Raw genomic sequence first — 17,839 nt, forward strand, 5'->3', positions numbered from 1 at the left:
ACTTAAAACAAAAGTTTAAAAAAAAAGAAAAAAGAAAAATCCTACTTACTATTTTGGCTGTTTTTTGTTTTTGTTTGGTGGCAGATGTCCAACTCCAGGGTGTGATGGGAGTGGTCATGTGACTGGTAATTACGCCTCACACAGAAGGTGTGACTTCATTTTTTTCATGGTGGATTCTGTCTTTTCAATTTATTGTTTTCAGCTTACCTCAACAATGCTGTCAAAGTAAAACTGTTGAATTCTATGTCAATCCTCTAAGTGCTATATGTTGACCTTCAAAAGCTTGCTGATTTCTCTGGTGTATAATGTCTTTCAATTCTTAAATGAGCTACCTAAATTCACAAAATCTTCTCAAAGTTTAAACCAAAAGACATAAGTGTTTTATCTTATTTTTTAAAATACATGTATTAGCAGCAATGCTTTCCTAACTTGATCTTTGGACATATTCAGAGTGGATTAGACCTAAAAATTCAATATACAGCACTTGCCCCATTGCCCCATTCAACTTTTTGATTTTGCCCTTCATGTTGTCTTTGTTCGGGAGGCGGCGCTGGCCAGCGGTGCACTCACCTGCCTCTCCTGGCCTGTCTTGCAGTCTGTCCGGATGCCCCCTGGCGGACAAAAGCATCCGAAGCATGCTGGCCACCAGTTCACAAGAACTCAAGTAAGCCTTATGGGAATGGTTCTCTACTACAAAGCTGTTGGTGCGGCGGCTCCTAGGCGGTGGGGCTTGGCCAGGAATCACGGGCATCTGTGTGCCTCGAATCCCCGAGGCTGGCCTTGTGTCCAGGCCACCCTTCTGCCTTTGTCCCTGACCTTTGCCAACTCCAGTTCTATCCCATCAGACCCTGTGTGCCTCCTGCTTGAGAGCCCTGACAGCTGGCCGTCAGACACTTGCACGTGGAGCTGCTCAGACATTCAGGAAGCCTTTGTAATTTGGGGAAACTCTAAAGCATTGCACACATTGGAAATGTGGATGCTTCAATAGCATCAAGGCTAAGGTTCTGCTAGGACAGAAAGTGTCCTGTGTCTTACATGTCACGTGGCCTTGGTGGATGCTTCTGTGGTCACGTGCTCACCGCATGGACACATGCGTCCTCTGGTAGTTCCACACCCTCCGCTGCCCACCTGTGACTTTGCAGCATGGGCATGGCCAGTGGAGGCAGTTAGCACCAGTTTCTCCTCCTTCTGTGTGCCCCACATTCAGGCCCCACGCAAGTTTGGAAGAAGTAGGGACAAGTCGCAGAGAGCATAGCAAGGCCATACCTGCCCGGGTCCAGCAGCTAGGAGCATGAGTAGGAGAGGAAGACGCGTGCTTGAACCTGCCACAGCTCCTGTCGCGATGAGAACTAGGGCTCCCGAATCGCTCTTGGCGTCTCTCGGCATCCCATCCCACTTGGTAACGCACTGCTGGTTTTCTCTCAGTGTCAGAAGGCTTTGCTCCGCAGGCAGACAGCGCTTGTTCCCAGGCACACACCTGGTCCCTGTCCAGGCTTCCTGGCCCAACCCCAGCCCAGATTGCGGGCAGGGCTTTGTCTCATGCCGTGTCATCTCTTGCAGGCTCCCTGCCCAAGGCCCTAGTGCCATAGACCACCTGCTCGTCTTCAGTGACTTCCTGTCCTAGCCTTGGCCTTTGCTTCTGCAACTCGGATGCCCCAGGCTTCCTCGGCTGTGGCGCAAGCACAGCACTGCCTCTGGACAGACCTCAGAATTGGGGCGCTGGCAAGGCCATATTGGCCCAGGGGTTGGGATGTCCCTCTGCCCAACCACACATGTCACGGCCAGCACATGGCCTACGCACGCAGCGCTGGGCACACTGCCCCACATTTCTTGATGAGAGTGCCTGTGCATGCTAGCCACATCTGCAGGCCGCAGAGACTGGCTGTGCATGGGAAGGAGCCCCGCCACCTGCCCAGTTCCCAGGACCCTGGAAGCAGGCTGTCCCCGTGGGTGTGGCTGTCACAACCCGCACTCTCATGCCCAGCCTGAAGCTCATGTTGATCCAAGGTCCCCGGCAGACCTGCTCTTTCTCTGCTTCCAGCACTTTCACCTTATCTTCCTTCACCATCAACATCTTCAGAGGTGGGCAGCCTTCTGGGCACAGACCCAGCCGGGCCTGGGAGGGGCCCATCACCTCTCTTCTTCTGGGCGGTGGCCTGTGCCTGATTCCGCTCTATCCGAGAGCCACACCCATTGCTAACCTTGTCTCTGCAGAAAGTGGGTTCCATACTGATGGTCCGTTCTGGAAAATATGAGCCTGATTGACTTCCCAAAATGGTCTTTCTCAGTTAAGGACTCTGCAGAACAGGAGTTTCAGCTGCAAGTCTCTTTCAAAAAAGCTGAGTGTTTAAGCGACAGACATTGGCTTGACGCATCCTTGGAAACTGGTGAAACCACAGACTGTACCCGTTCTCCTTCTAGCCTTGTCACTGACAACAGCTTCTCCTCATTGCTGGTCCATTTGTTCATCCAAAAATGGTCTTTTGGACGGTTTTACTGAGCGCAGAAGCCTGCATTCATCTCTTTAAAGCTTCCAGCAGCTTTCTGTAGGACAATCCGGGCATGTGCCTTCTTGGACTTGTTATCCGTGTGTGTATGTTTTTAAAAGCTCTGATTAATCTGCGGCAGTATCTTGCTACCTCGGTGTGCAGTGCAGTGCTCTACTCTTCCCAAAGACATCAGAGAAGGACTCACAGTCTTCTCCAATGGGCATCAGCCAATATCTGAGAGGCTCTGGATACTTTGCTCTTGCCACGTCCAACATTGCATCTTGGGAGTTGGCTGTTATCACACACAGACATATTCTGCCCATAAACTCTGGGTCCTGCCTGAGGCAACACTTGGACTGGTATCATCTTGGGCAGCTAGTATGGGGCAGCAGGCAGTCTGTGCCTGGTTTTGTGTAGCATGTAAACTGGGCACGTATTAAAATGTAGAGCATGCACGAATCTTAGTTGATCTTTGCTCCTGGCCCATTCAAAGGGGATGCTTAGTCCTGGGCCAGAAGAGGCAGTGGCGGGGGGGAGAAACTGGACAAGGTGAATGGGGGTCACCCAGGCCAGGAACCCTTGTGCTCTAACACACAACCTTGGTGCCATGAGCTAAGTCTGCAGTCACACCGCACCTGCCGTGAACCCGGAACACGGAAAACCCGCAATAGCGCTGGGCACACCCACATGAGTTCTCTTGGTGAGAAGTCAGCCTCGCACCAGCTCTGACTCCAAAGGGAGGTTTGTTCTCTTACAAATTCCTGGTAGAGCCTACAAAGCTTATCATTACGGTCAGGCTTTTCACCTTAAGGAACCATGTTTTCCCAACCAAGAGCTCTTCTGCCTCTGGACGGGTCCTCAGTGGCAGACACTGGCATGATGTAGGTGTGTTAGCCCCAACAAAACCCCGTGGGAGCCAGATCAAGTGGGCTTTGATCAGAGGCAGTCAGCCCTAAAATGGGCTTCCACTCTGCTAAACTTAGAACTGCTTGTTGGCTGCTCCGTCTCCCAGTAGCACGGGTTCTGCCTGTAGTGTGTGTCCTTGACAGGAAAGCGAGTTGAGGCCCATGATTCATCTTCTTGTTGATCGCTGAGGGGGGCATGAAGCTGTTTAGTTTCCTGTCTATATCCCAGATATTTGAAGCTTAACCAGATAAGAATTTTATCACATGGAACATACATCCATTTTCATTAAACTTAGGTTATGTTGATTTTGAATAAATCACAAATCAAAGAGATAAAACTATGAACTTCAGCCCAGATTTTACATTTCCCCAAATGTCACTGTAGGTTGTCCTGGCTGGTTGCTCAGGTGTGGGGCAGTGTGCTGCAAGGCCTTACCTACCTGGGCACGTTGGACATGCTCACCCCATACCCCTACCGTGCCGACGGCAGGGGCAGGGGAAGGGCTCCTGGGGATGTCCTTGCCCTCGTCCCGCCTCCTCTGCATCATGACAGCCAGATCTGTGTGCACTGCCCACAGACCTCTCAGCTTGCTTTACCACTGACCTCAGTGTAGGTCTGGCCCCTCAGCGAGAGGTGCCCCTTCAGAGACGGCTGCTGCAGACCACCTGGTTCCTGTGAGGGAGGCTGCCCTCCCAGCAACCACCAGGGGCCCTTTGAGATGTGAGTGGCAGAGCTGTGGTGAGACGGGCATCCATGTGCCATCCCCAAAGCCACTTGGTGCTGCTCTGATGAAGTGCTGCCTGCCTGGGGAGAGCAGGTGGAAGTGAGCTTCACCCTCAGAGGCGGGCAGCAGTCAGTCCTCTGGGTCAGGTGCACAGGGAGCAGCCGGCGGAGCCAGCGCTTGCATGCCTCCTTCCCACGACCAGCACTGGCTCGCATCCCCTCAGAGCCTGGGAAGCAACAGAGAATGGCTCACGTGGGCCCCGCCACCCTCGTGAGAGACCTGGATAGGGCTCTGGCTCCTAGCTCCTGCTTGCTGACACCTGGCTGTTTCAGCCCTTCGGAGAGTGAACCAGCAGGTGGAACATCTATTTGTCTACCTCTTCCCCTCTCTGTCACTGTACCTCTTGGATAAAATAACAGATCTTTGAAAAATGGCAGAAGTGTAACTGTAGCCATGTAATGATCCCTCACACACAGTCAGACCCAGGCCACATGTACACATTGCATACACACATACACAAACAAGCACATATGTAGTGTACATGTGTGTAAGCATACTTACTGGGCACAGACTGCGTGTGACCACGAATGTCCACATGCACATGGATGCACAAATATTCTCTCATACACTCATATGCCTGTACACACACACTTAGTCTCACAGTTTTACTATAACCAAGAGATTTTTATGTGTATTTTTAAAGATTTATCCATCATTTATTTGTTTGAGAGGGTGATAGAGGGGGCAGACAGACAGAGACGGGGAGAGATCATCCCTATGCAGGTTCACTCCCCCAAATTACAGCAACAGTGGGGCCGAGTCAGAATTGAGCCAGGAGCCTGGAGTCTGGCCAGCTCTCCCACATGAGTGCCAGGACCCAGATCCCTCAGCCAGCATCCTCTGCTTGCCAGGGGCGCTGGCTGGAGGCCGCAGCAGCAGCAGAGACGCTGGGATGCAGGTGACACCCAGCTACAAGATGTGGGCATTGCAAGCCAAGGCTTCAAGAACCTTTTCGCAGCACCCATGTCCCCCACAGTGCTTGTAACATGGGATCAGCCTGAGCAGTGTGGCACTTCTGAGCTGAACGGTGATGGTGTACAGCATGGACTTAGATCCATCATCTTTATTCCATCTGTAAAATAGATGTGTAACGTTGGCACTGTGGCTTTTCCAAATACTCCGTAAGACAGTTTGCTGCACATGGGTATTCTTTTATTAGAATAAATAGGACCAATTTAAAATAAGCTCCATATAGGAAGTGTTAGCTAAGTACAATATAACAAAATTTCTAAAATAAGAATGTTCGAGAGGACTCAAATTATCTATGCCTGCTCACACATGCACACATGTGTAACAAATGTGAGCATGCAGCCAGTAGTAAGTGGACCCATGCTGCACAGCTCGGGACCTAGGGCATTGGCCACATGAAGAGAGGAAGTCCCAGAGCCCAGGGTCCTGCTTCTGAAGTTGCCATCGCTGTGGCAAGCCCGGCAGGAGGCTCCCACTGCTGGGCATGCCCACCTGTCCAGGGTCCTGGCGCTGCTGCTCTGCTGGAGCCCCGCTCAAGTCGCCTTCCTTTCCTCTTAGGGAGCAGCAGGCATGGTGATGCCGCGACGGCTTCAGGTGTGTTGCTTTGGGGTTCTGTCTTCTTTAGAAGTCAAACAAGAACAAGACAACAAGAAATGCTAATGTGCGGCCTCTCCCCACTGCCCCCTGCCCTCAGGGTCTTTGTGACAGGTGGCAGGCCTGTCACTATCATTGTCACTATAGTTGATAATGTCCGATATAGCTCACTTGAAGTTGTACAGCTCAAAGTAATAAGTGAATTCATGGGCAGGAAAGGTAGAGCTAATATCTTCCGAATGACTTGGCGTCGATTGTAGTTTTGATGTGGCTGAGAAAAGGGTCGTTTTTCTGCAGCTCTCTTGAGCTCTACTGGCAGACTTGAATTGAGCCCTTGAGCAGTCCAAAGGAACAGAGGAGGCTGGGACCTCAGGACAGACGCATGCCTGGTGTGTCCTGTAGTGAGTGCCATGGGGTGTCTGAGTATTAGAGTTGAGGTTGTCTCATTCATACATGTGCGTTGTCCCAGCTGGATCCCAGCACCACAGTGAGCTTTCCTGGCAATTGCTCCAGTCCTGGCATCCCAGGACCTTCCTGGATGGGGGAGCCACCTGAGAACCCCTGTGTGGGCTGACTCCCTGGGCACAGAATGGGAGCACCCTGACCTGTACGTGGTTCATTCATTCACTTCACACATACCCTATTACTTCCGGAGTTTCTCCAGGCGCTCACAGCCAGTTAAAGCCAAATAAACAGAAAACTCTGAAAACACAGATCCTAAGTATGCCTTGACAATAGAGGAGGCAAACAGGATCTGGGGCTGAGACCAGGGTGGGGTCAGACAGTGAGGCAAGGTGAGTGAGTAGGGAAGCAGTGAGAGCTGGCCGGGCAGCAAGTACATGTGGAACAGGAGTTCCAATCAGGCAGAACAGGTAACTCATCCCGAGTCTCGGGACAAGAGGGCTGTGGACAGAGCCTGAACCCAACGGAGCTCAGAGAGTGGGCTGTGGGGCCAGGGATTGGAGTGAGGACAGCCCATGAGACACCAGAGGGGACCAGCAGTGGGGGTTCCCTACAATGAGTCCTTCAGAGGACCGCCTTTTAAAAATATATATATTTATTTTTTATTGCAAAGTCAGATAAACAGAGAGGAGGAGAGACATAGAGAAAGATCTTCTATCTGATGATTCACTCCCCAAGTGAGCACCAACAGCTGGTGCTGTGCTGATCTGGAGCCAGGAGCCAGAAACTTCCTCCAGGTCTCCCACACGGGTACAGGGTCCCAAGGCTTTGGGCCGTCCTCGACTGCTTTCCCAGGCCACAAGCAGGGAGCTGGATGGGAGTGGGGCTGCCAGGATTAGAACCAGCGACCAAATGGGATCCCATTGCATTCAAAGTGAGGACTTTAGCCGCTAGGCCACTGCGCCAGACCCGAGGACCACCTTTGTCACAGGAGAGGAGGGTGTGGAGGAGAAAGGGTCCCCAAGGCTCCTCCCGTGTGACCAGGGCGGGGAAGCTGCTCTGACTGATCTCTGGGCTCTTGCAGGGCACCTGAGAGGAAGGGTTTACATTTAGCTGCTACCTAGGCCACTTAGGTTGAAAAGAACTTGGTGCCACCTTCTGTTGAATATGGGGTGGGTTTGCAAATCTGCTAAAGCCTGATTGAAAAGGTGGAGAGCCCACTGTCCATCTTGTCCACAAAACATAAAACCTGCTTTTCCATGAACATTCTGTCCTGTGCTTTCCCAAACTGTAATGAGTATGGGAAATGCAGACAGCATCCCAGTCCCCAAGGATGCACGGTGTGAGCCTCCTCCGAGTGCCCTGGAGACCTGGACACGCCCTTGGTACCAAAGTTCAGCATTGCACATGGTCATGTGCTGAGCACTGAGCAGGGCTGTACCGCTGACACCCTGTGTCCTGAGCAGGGTTGGACCCCTCACACAGACTCTGTACTGAACAGATTATAGCCCCCTTTACACGCTCTGTACTGCCACCTAGATGTGGCCCAGAGATGTCACGTCTCCATGAAGTTCCCCTGTAGTGCCTGCTGGCTTCCTGGCCCCTTGGCCATATCCCATACAGGCCTCTAGCCTTTAGTGGCTGCCAGCCTGGCACTCTGGGTTTAGGAACCCTGCGCTCTCCCAGCGAGTGGAGCTTGCCTTGTTCACTGTGACAGCCTTGGGGAGCATTCTGGGCAGGTCTCCCTGTGGCTTGTGTCTCGGGGTCATCGTGCAACCCTAGTGCAGAAGCCGGGCCTGTCACTCCCCCTCAAGCAAGAGATGAGTCACTTGTCAGCCACTAAGGTGTGAAGGAACACACCTCCAAATAGTGTTCAGAGTCATTCTTTGAATGAATTAACGGCTTTAACTTCTGGAGGAGTTTTATTTTCAGAACGTACATAGTGTATCAGGTACCTATAAACAAAATGAAAATACTGCTTTCCTTGTAGTTTTAAAGATATTTATTGGGCTATAGAAGCACATTATAAATTTGTACACATGCTCATGCACATACTTGCACACACGTGTCTTGCTCAAAAGCTGGGCTTTAGGGCCAGACACACTCCCTTCATGGAGCAACTCAGCTTCTCTCTGACCTCCTCCTGTCTCACGAAGCTGACCTCTGAACTGTGGGGATGCCCTGCTCCTGTCCCTCTTGAGTCTCTTGTGTCATGGGCTCCCCATTTGTGCTCATCGCCTGTGCCCTAAGCCGCAGGCAGTGCAGGCATGTATGATGGAAACACAGGCCTGGAATTGCAGGTTGCGCTGGCCTTTAACTGTAGACTTGAATTTACAATCACCCTACTAATTTATGGCTCCCTGAAGCAAAATGAATGAAATTGGAAATAAAGTGCATGTTCCCTTTGGGAAATTACTGACAAGAATCTGGCGGGGGCGGGGCGGGTATCTTTACTGTTCCCGGAGAGAGGATTGTTGGCTGTTGACCATAAATAAGGTGTTGAAGGGACAGAAGGGCCGTCTGGTGGCCCGGGTGGGCAGTGGTATCCAGGCTCAAGGCAGTTCAGGTGTGAGTCTGTCACGTGTCTGGCTTTCTGTGATGGTCCAGGAAGTGTGGCAGTTCTTGTGTTGCATTTAAGGCAAAGGGTGTGTCCTGGCATACTGAATTCTTCCTGGTACACAGTGGAAGTCTGGTCTGTGGACTCTGAGCCCACTAGTCCTTCTCCAAGGGGAACCTGGGAATATTCTGTAGGACAATGTCCACTGTAGGTAATCAGGAAAAAATGCATCCCAGGGTGCATGCGGCTCCAAGGTGCACCGTGCTGCATGCAGAGAGGCGTCCGGGGCTTCTGTCTGCAGCTCTGCTGCCCAGGCCCAGGCCAGGAGAGGGTTCTGGACAGCGCTCACAGGCCTGTGCTGGACTTCATGTGTTCTCAGGCGGATGTTGCCAGTGTCTGCCGGCTAAGAGGGACAAACTGCATCGTTATTCTGGGAATCTCCTGTCTGAGTGGCTCCTCTGGCCAGAAATCCAACAATCCAAGGCCTGCACGGCTGACGAGCTTGGCCGATGCTCGGGAAGACGCCATACAAACAGGCACCTGAGCTTTTTGTAGCCAGGCAGCCAGGAAGGCCCCTGCTGAGCTGTCACACATGCTGAGATGGTCATAGGGAGGCCAGAGGTGGGCAGGAGGATGTTCTAGCACATGAAGTAGAGGGTGCAGGGGTGCACCCTGGGGCTTGTGCTTGTAGGGCTTCCGGTCCTGTCCCGTGAGAGGGTATCTGATGTGATTAGTCCCTCTGCCACCCAGTAACGTGCATGTATGCTGCTGGTGTATGTGGAGGAGGGAGCTTGGGCAATTATCGAGGCAGAGACTGTGATTCCCAGAACAGGGGCTGGGGAAAGCCCCAGACCCCAGACCTGTTCCTTCCTGTGTGGGGTCATGGGTAGGGCAAAGCGGGGAAGAGGACCAGCGGCTCCACTCTGGCCTTCAGGTTTCCATCCCATCTGCTGCCCAGGAGAGGACGCCTCCTGTGTGTGCGGGAGCTCAGATCTGCTGCAGACCCCAGCACCGGGTGGAACAGAGGCCATGGGGCTGAGCACACCACTAGGCAGGGACCGAACCAGAAGCAGAATACAAGGACACTGGCCCTCTGACTGTAGCTCAACTTGTCGCTACCACAACAAGTTGACAGAATCCCTGTGCTTTGTGGGTGGAAACAAGGACATGAGATCATTGCAACACCCAAAGTTCCATCAAAAATGCCACATCCAAATGCCTCACTGCCCTGGAATACAGCATCCTCCCACAAGACCCCAGGAATCGAGCGCGAGGTGGACCTCACAGCTTGGACAAGCAGCTATGTTCCAGCGTTGCTACCACTGCCCCTGCAGAGTTGCATGTCACACTTAGCCCCTCAGCCCCATAAGGACGGCAGAGCCATCTGCACACTGCTTCAGTAGGATTTGGAGGGCAAATTCTTCCTTTCATATGCTGTTGAGATGTGGGATGTGGCATGGGGGAGACCCATGGGGAGACTGGCACCTCGGGCAGTGGAGCAAGCAGCAAGAGCAAGGCGACGTCACACAGAATGAGGCCCAGGAAGAGCTGCGATGAGAGGTGCTGAGCGCAGACTTGGCCATGATCTAATGCTTCCAGGATGTCCACCAGACTGTGCAGGCAGAGGGGCAAGGGGGGTGCAAACTGTGGGTCCGGGGTGTCCACAAGGTATATCTCTGCCCCCTGAACAGGGATCTGTGAACCACTTCACCTCAAGGTTTGAAGACGGCACAGTTTGAACACATGCATTTCCTTCTTTGGTTGACCACAGAGAATGTGTGGACATGTCCTAGTGCGGGAGTGATGACTGCCCTCAGGATGACCTTCCTGACCTGCCCGCTGCAGCCACAGCCCTTCCCTGGTTTGCCCACTCCACTGTCCTCCACAATACAGCGCACCTGCGGCCCATAGTGCTTCTTCATCGACAGGGGCTTGAGGCATCAGCACTCAGTGCAGGCTCCCTGAGGTGTTTCTTCACTTACCTCCCAGCATCTAACAACAGGCACCTTGCACACTTCCAGAAATCCAAACTTCCATGTCTATGAGCTGCTGCACCATGGGGAATGGACTTATGTGTAGAATGTCACCTTGTAAGGAATTAGAATTGATGAGGGCCAAGTGCAGGGACAGCAGAGAGGCCAGCAAGCCCTGGGCATATGAGGACACTTCTCTGAGCACCTGCCACACAGGATGGCCAGAAGGTCTACATCCAGCTGACACAGGGATGACTGCTGGACCCACGGGGAAGGTGGCAAGCAAGGGTCTGGCTGAAGCACCACGTAGAAGTGACAAGAAGGGCCATGCAGAAAACCCTGAATCAGAGCCATGGGAGTAAGAGGCACACGTGAGGACAGAGTACACAGTGCAGAAAGCACATGCGAGAAAAGTTCAGACATGTATGAAGTGCATGTGTGGGGGGAGCTCACAGGTGGAGGGAGCTCACAGGTGGGGGGAGCTCACAGGTGGGGGGAGCTCACAGGTGGAGGGAGCTCACAGGTGGGGGAGCTCACAGGTGGGGGAAGCTCACAGGTGGGGGAAGCTCACAGGTGGGGGAAGCTCACAGGTGGAGGGAGCTCACAGGTGGGGAAAGCTCACAGGTGGGGGAAGCTCACAGTTGGCGGGAGCTCACAGGTGGGGAGAGCTCACAGGTGGGGGAAGCTCACAGGTGGGGGAAGCTCACAGGTGGGGGAAGCTCACAGTTGGAGGGAGCTCACAGGTGGAGGGAAGGTGGAGGGAGCTCACAGTTGGCGGGAGCTCACAGGTGGGGGGAGCTCATAGGTGGGGGAAGCTCACAGGTGGGGGAAGCTCACAGGTGGGGGGAGCTCACAGGTGGGGGAAGCTCACAGGTGGAGGGAGCTCACAGATGGGGAAAGCTCACAGGTGGGGGAAGCTCACAGTTGGCGGGAGCTCGCAGGTGGGGGGAGCTCACAGGTGGGGGAAGCTCACAGGTGGGGGGAGCTCACAGGTGGGGGAAGCTCACAGGTGGAGGGAGCTCACAGGTGGAGGGAAGTTCACAGGTGGGGGAAGCTCACAGGTGGGGGAGCTCACAGGTGGGGGAAGCTCACAGTTGGAGGGAGCTCACAGGTGTGGGGAGCTCACAGGTGGGGGAAGCTCACAGGTGTGGGAAGCTCACGGGTGGAGGGAGCTCACTGGTTGAGGAAGCTCACTGGTTGAGGAAGCTCACAGTGGGGGGAGCTCACACTGAAGGAATTCATATGTGGACAAACCTCACCACCATGCCCTAGGGTGTGTTAATGTCCTGAGCTCATTTGCCCTCAGCTGTGCCATGCGTGCTTCAGGGAGGAGTACTAGGTATTACAGAGGACAAGCGTGGCCCAGAAAGAACAGCAGTCGGTTGAAAGGGAGACTCAGAAAACACCCACTGCCCAGCTCCTTCAGGCTGCAGATGAGGAGTCCAGGGCCAGCACAGTGCAGGCAGACTTGGGTCTGCCCTTAAGCTTAGATCGGCTGCCCAGTACTGAAACCTGTACTAGGAAAAGGCAGGGTCGTGCACCCACACGACTGGGTGGACAAGTGTTCATGGGACGCCAGGCCTCTCTCCAGGGGCTCCTTCTCTCTCAGCAGGCTCCTTCCAGGGATGGCTCTGCACACCTAGCGTCTGTTATGTGAAGGGTAGTTTGGAGCTTTTCTGTTAACAAGTTTCAGGCCAAATAGCTTTGTGTTGACTGCTGCCCAAAATGTTTCAACTCTGGGGGAAATATGAGGGGTCTTCAAGAGGATGTGGAAAGTGTCTCATGGAAGTTCTGTGAATAGTTTCAGTAAGCGGTTTCACCAAGATAATGTAGGTTTTACCTCTGCTTGCCCTGGCTTTTCCCCTGAGGGGTCTGTGGGCTGGATTTTTCTATTTGTTGAGGTTGAGATGTGTGCTGCTTCTTGCTTAGTCTTCTGGAGCTCAGCTGGGTTCCCTCTGTGGGCGCCACCTTCAGTCACCCAGTGAATGCTGGTGTGCTACTCAGAAGAGGCTCCCACAGGGCAATGGCACAGCCAGCAGGCAGTGGTACCTCAGCGCTGCCTTCCTCATGGGCAACCTCGCAGTCCTGGCACTTCTCAACTCTCTCTGCCCCCACCCAGCCTGTCTCTCTCTCTCTCCGGGGTCTCAGATCTCTAGCAGGCTTCATCTTTTCCTCCCTCCCTTACGTGACAGCAATTTCACTCTTGGAGATGCCCATCCACCCTGGCCGGAGTCCCCAGGGCAAGTCTTCAGACCAGAAACACCTCAGTGTTTTACTTTCCTTCCATTTTGCAAGTTTAGAGTCTTTCTATTGTGGTTTTCTTAATGAGTTTTTCTTTTAAATAGTTTCTTTGAAATCTATCCAAGATACTTAAATTGCATTGATAAGGATGCCTCAGAAGCCCCTTTCCTCCTCCCCCCACCCCAAATCTGGCAATTTCTCCGTAGCAGGTGGCCAAGAGAGCTAAAGACCTCCCGAGCTCAGGTCCCATAGGAGAGAGGCCACAGTGTGGGGCAGTGTGCAGGACAGATAGACGTATCTTTTAGTGATGGTCAGACAGGGGCCAGAGCTTCTCAGAGTGGCTGGAGGGCAAGGCCAAGGGGACTGGGACACTATGCAGGATTAGGAAGGTCACAGAAAGAGGACAGAGAGTATTAGCAAGCTAAAATCCTAGCAGTTCCAAAAAGAATGAAACGGAACTTCATCCATTTGAAACTCGAACAGCCAAGATCAAAATATTTCAAAGATAAAAGAATTCCATTTTCCTAATGTCTTTCACTCTTGTCTAATATGATACAATTTTAAAACACTTATATCAGACTTGCAAATCAGTTTTTAAATAATCAAATAAAAGTGTCCATCAGCCCATCAGATCCGCATCCAGGCTAATCCACATGCCCTAATTTCCCTCTGCCCTCCCCACTTTCTGGATTCCTAAACAGTCTCCAACAGGCATGTTTTGATCGTTTGTCTGTCATTTCTTTCTTTTCCAACAGCCTCGCATTCTTGCTTCAGGTCTCTGTGTCAGCTGGCAGGTTCTTTGAGATGCTGACAGAATGACAACTGAGGCGTTTTCCCTCCCCAGGGGCTGCAGGGAGTCAGAGCAGCCCCTCTCCCAGGCTCTTTGTCTCTACCTCCGCTTTCCAGGAGTCTGACTAGACTGGGAGCCTGGCTCCTCCGGGGTCTGCTCTCCCATGGAGTGTGTGCGTGTGTAAGCACAGCTTCCAGGCACACCCAGCTGGGGGCACCCCGGGTAGCCAGTGTCTCCCACACCATGACCTCCTCCATGAGTGACCTTGACACAGAGTCTTGCTCCTGGATCCAGCACTTTCCTGAGCCTCAGTCATATCACATGTGGAAAAATAGCAACCCCACCACATGTGCCTCTCAGCCTGAGGAGCCACTCCAGGAGGGCAGGATCCTCTGCACACATGTGGAGTGTGACAAGCTTGTCAGGGGATCTCAAGAGACCCATCTATGTCCACAGCTCCGAATTCGTTCAGCCAGTGGCAGGTCCTAGAGAAAAAGATGCCATCTCTTCTGAATGTGAGTACCTTTGCATGCTGTTACTCCCGTGACAGCCACAGAGCACTCACCTGCTCCTAGGATTGTGAGAAATCTCAAGATATTGTATCTGGGAGGATGTGTGTGAGCCTGTGCTATAACTGTGCCTTTTAGAATATTGATTTATTTAAGAGGTAGCAGAGAGAAGATAGCGCCTACCACCAGTGCGCTCACATGGATGTCTACAATGGGCAGGGAACAGAGAACAAGAAGAAACTCAAGGAAGGAGGCAGGGATCGAACGCCCAGAGTTGCCACTGCACCCTCCCAGGGTGCACACCCCCAGGAAGCCAGAGCCTGGACCTGAAACCAGGGCTCAGCTCCAGCTGTGTGGACACACGGCCGCTTGTCCACCCGAGGCCGTGCTCTAGAAGCTTCTCTGGCATCCACAGACACCCTCCTTGATTCGGCTGTTTTCCAGGTACACAGCCTGTTTGTTACCTGACCGTTTTGGAGTGCATTCTTTCTCTCTGAAATCAGGATAATAATTACAAGCATATTCCACATCTAAGATGAGAACTCACTGACGTGAGCTAGCTTTTAACTGCGTTGTATCAGCAACTTGCAAGCAGCCAGAGATAGAAGAAATGAGGAAGCATTGGCTGCCGTGCCATCAGTCCTCATGTCTTCAAAGTAGGCTGCTTCTCTCCTACCCGAGAACGCGCTTCCGCTCTGTGAGTGCGAGGTACCTGTAAGGCATGCAGTCCTGTCTGGGCTGGAGCGACCACGCACACGCATCACACAATAGCACACACGTGAAGACATGCTTGTGTGCAGAGCGCACATCATATGCTGGGAGCACCATGTGCACACACAAGAGCACAAGTACATGCATGTGTAAACTCATTGCATGGATGCGTACCACAGGAGGACACATACGTGTACACCTGCAAATACATGGCTGGCTGGTCTTTTCCAGGATGTACCATCATGGCCTCCATTCAAGATCCAGGGATTCAGGCTTTAACTCAAAGTAGATACACGGGATGATGGAAGAGCCAACGCATGATCCTCTCTGTGTTGCTGGACATGCGGATGCTGACAGCCGCCACGGCAGACAGCCCCGGGGCAGGACGAAGCCACCACGCCATGGAGGCTGCTCAGCATGTGGCTCAGGTTCCTTTGCAAGAGGCAGCTGGAGCTGAACCCAGCTCCACCCACAGACCTTCCTGCTCAGGGTCCCAACTCCCCACCGCACCCCAGGGTCACAGTCCCTCCTTCCTCACTTTGCTGCTCACCAGCCCTAGACCTGAATGAGGCTTTCTTTTTTCCCCTATGCCACAGGGAAGGGGAAAAGGTGCCTGGCAACCACATTGCCATGGCAACTCCTTCCACACTCCGCCAGCCCCAGGGCAGGCCCCAGACTGCTGAACACCAAAAAGGAAAACAGAGGGTGCCAGCAACCTTCCTGAGATTCCCATCCAGGCAGGCAGCTGAGGCTGCAGGCACATCTGCTCAGCAGATGTGAGGACAGAGAACAGCCACCCACCCTGAATTGCCTTAGTGAAGAGGCCTGCCCGCCTGTCCCAGACCTTCCCATGCTTGCTTACAGCTTCCAGAAGACAGATGCTCTGGAAAACACAAGGCTTGCCCTAAGAAGCACACTTTTGGTGTTAGGCAAGAGAAATGTCTTACTCTGAGACCGGCATATTCAAAACACGTTTCTTAAAAATGTTAGAGCCAACGTTGCTGTACGTCCTAAGGTCTGCCAATGCAAATGGCTGTGGGGGATATGCCACAAGCATCAGCAGACCCCACCACACACTCTCACTTGGCAACTTCCGGGGTTAACAAAGGTGACGCTGTGACAAAGAACAGCCCAAGGCCACACCATGGCCAGAGCATGTCTGTGTCTGGCAGATCCTGCCACTGGCCAGCTGACCAGCCATGGCTTCCTGCTCATCTTTCCCAGACCACAGTGCCTGGTGATACAGTCAGGAGCGCCTGCAGGTCCCTGTGCTCAGCACCAGTGCTCAGACCTACAGCAGACAAGCAGCACAGGGCCAGGAAAGGGCAGCTGCAAGCCTTCAAAGGGAAAGTGGCTAGCCCTCAGTGCTCCCACACTCCCTCCTTGCATGGGGCCACATCCACACCAAGACACGCTGGAGCCAGTCCTTTTGACCTGACTCCCTTGTGCCCTGTCCCTAATTTTGAGGAATGAATACCCCCCAGGCAGACCTTCTATCATGCCCCAGCAGCCCTGAACCCTTGCAGGCATTTACACAACTGCTCTGCCATCTGCATGGTCTCACACACGCATCCCTGTCAACCTTGCAAGTGCTGCAGGACTGACAGCTAACGCTCAACTCCCCTTATACTGTGGCAGACAGGAAGAGACCTGCAGAGTCCGCAGGGTCAGGACGGCCATCCCTCACAGCAGCCTCGTCCTCTCCAGGGGAACTTAACCAGGCTCTGTGAGGCCAACGGGCTGCAGACAAGGGACCAGAAGGTGGCCAGGGGCCTCCAGGAGCTCCAGGACAGTACCCTGGTGCTAACAAGGCACTTCAGAGTGCTGCTGGGCACTGGGATTCCATTGCCCTGGAGGCAGAGCTGAGGCTCAGTGAGGAGGAAGACTTACTTGTGGCTTTCAATGTAGACCGCAAAAGGGAGTCCACTTCTTCCCTGCTTCCTGCCTCTCAGCCTAACACACTACAGGGCCAGAGCAAGGCAGGTAGCTGGAACTGCAGTCCACAGGCTGTGGTCCGGAGGGGGCAGATACCACCATGGTCTGCTCCTTTACTGTAGCGAAGGCTAGGCCAACCCAGATTTTATTGTTCTACCCACCATGTCCCCAGCCATCAGCCCACACACACTGTCCACCATGTTCCCAGCAATGAGCCCACTCACACTCCCCTCCGTGTTCCCAGCCATCAGCCCACACACTCCCCTCCGTGTTCCCAGCCATCAGCCCACATACACTCCCCACCATGTTCCCAGCAATGAGCCCACACACACTCCCCACCGTGTCCCCAGCCATCAGCCCACACACTCTCCCCACCGTGTCCCCAGCCATGAGTCCACACACACTCTCCCCACCGTGTCCCCAGCCATCAGCCCACACACTCTCCCCACCGTGTCCCCAGCCATGAGCCCACACACTCTCCCCACCATGTTCCCAGCCATCAGCCCACATACACTGTCCACCGTGTTCCCAGCCATCAGCCCACACACTCTCCCCACCGTGTCCCCAGCCATGAGCCCACACACTCTCCCCACCGTGTCCCCAGCCATCAGCCCACACACTCTCCCCACCGTGTCCTCAGCCATCAGCCCACACACTCTCCCCACCGTGTCCCCAGCCATGAGTCCACACACACTCTCCCCACCGTGTCCCCAGCCATCAGCCCACACACTCTCCCCACCGTGTCCCCAGCCATGAGCCCACACACACTCCCCACCATGTTCCCAGCCATCAGTCCACACACACTCCCCACCATGTCCCCAGCCATCAGCCCACACACACTGTCCACCGTGTTCCCAGCCATCAGCCCACTCACACTGTCCACCGTGTTCCCAGCCATCAGCCCACACACACTGTCCACCGTGTCCCCAGCCATCAGCCCACACACACTCACCACCGTGTTCCCAGCCATCAGCCCACA

The 17,839-nt window shown here is 53.6% G+C and overlaps 1 protein-coding gene across 1 annotated transcript in view; it reads left to right on the forward strand.

Moving 5' to 3' along the window:
• MYT1L (myelin transcription factor 1 like) overlaps positions 1 to 17,839 on the forward strand; it is a 128,193-nt gene that overhangs the window by 73,096 nt on the left and 37,258 nt on the right. Inside the window, exon 13 of the mRNA XM_004582577.4 lies at positions 596 to 664. Within this exon, the coding sequence (XP_004582634.2) occupies positions 596 to 664 (69 nt within the window). The remainder of the gene's footprint in view (positions 1 to 595; positions 665 to 17,839) is intronic.

The sequence above is a fragment of the Ochotona princeps genome, chromosome 8 (genome assembly GCF_030435755.1).
Source record: "Ochotona princeps isolate mOchPri1 chromosome 8, mOchPri1.hap1, whole genome shotgun sequence".
Lineage (NCBI taxonomy): Eukaryota > Metazoa > Chordata > Mammalia > Lagomorpha > Ochotonidae > Ochotona > Ochotona princeps.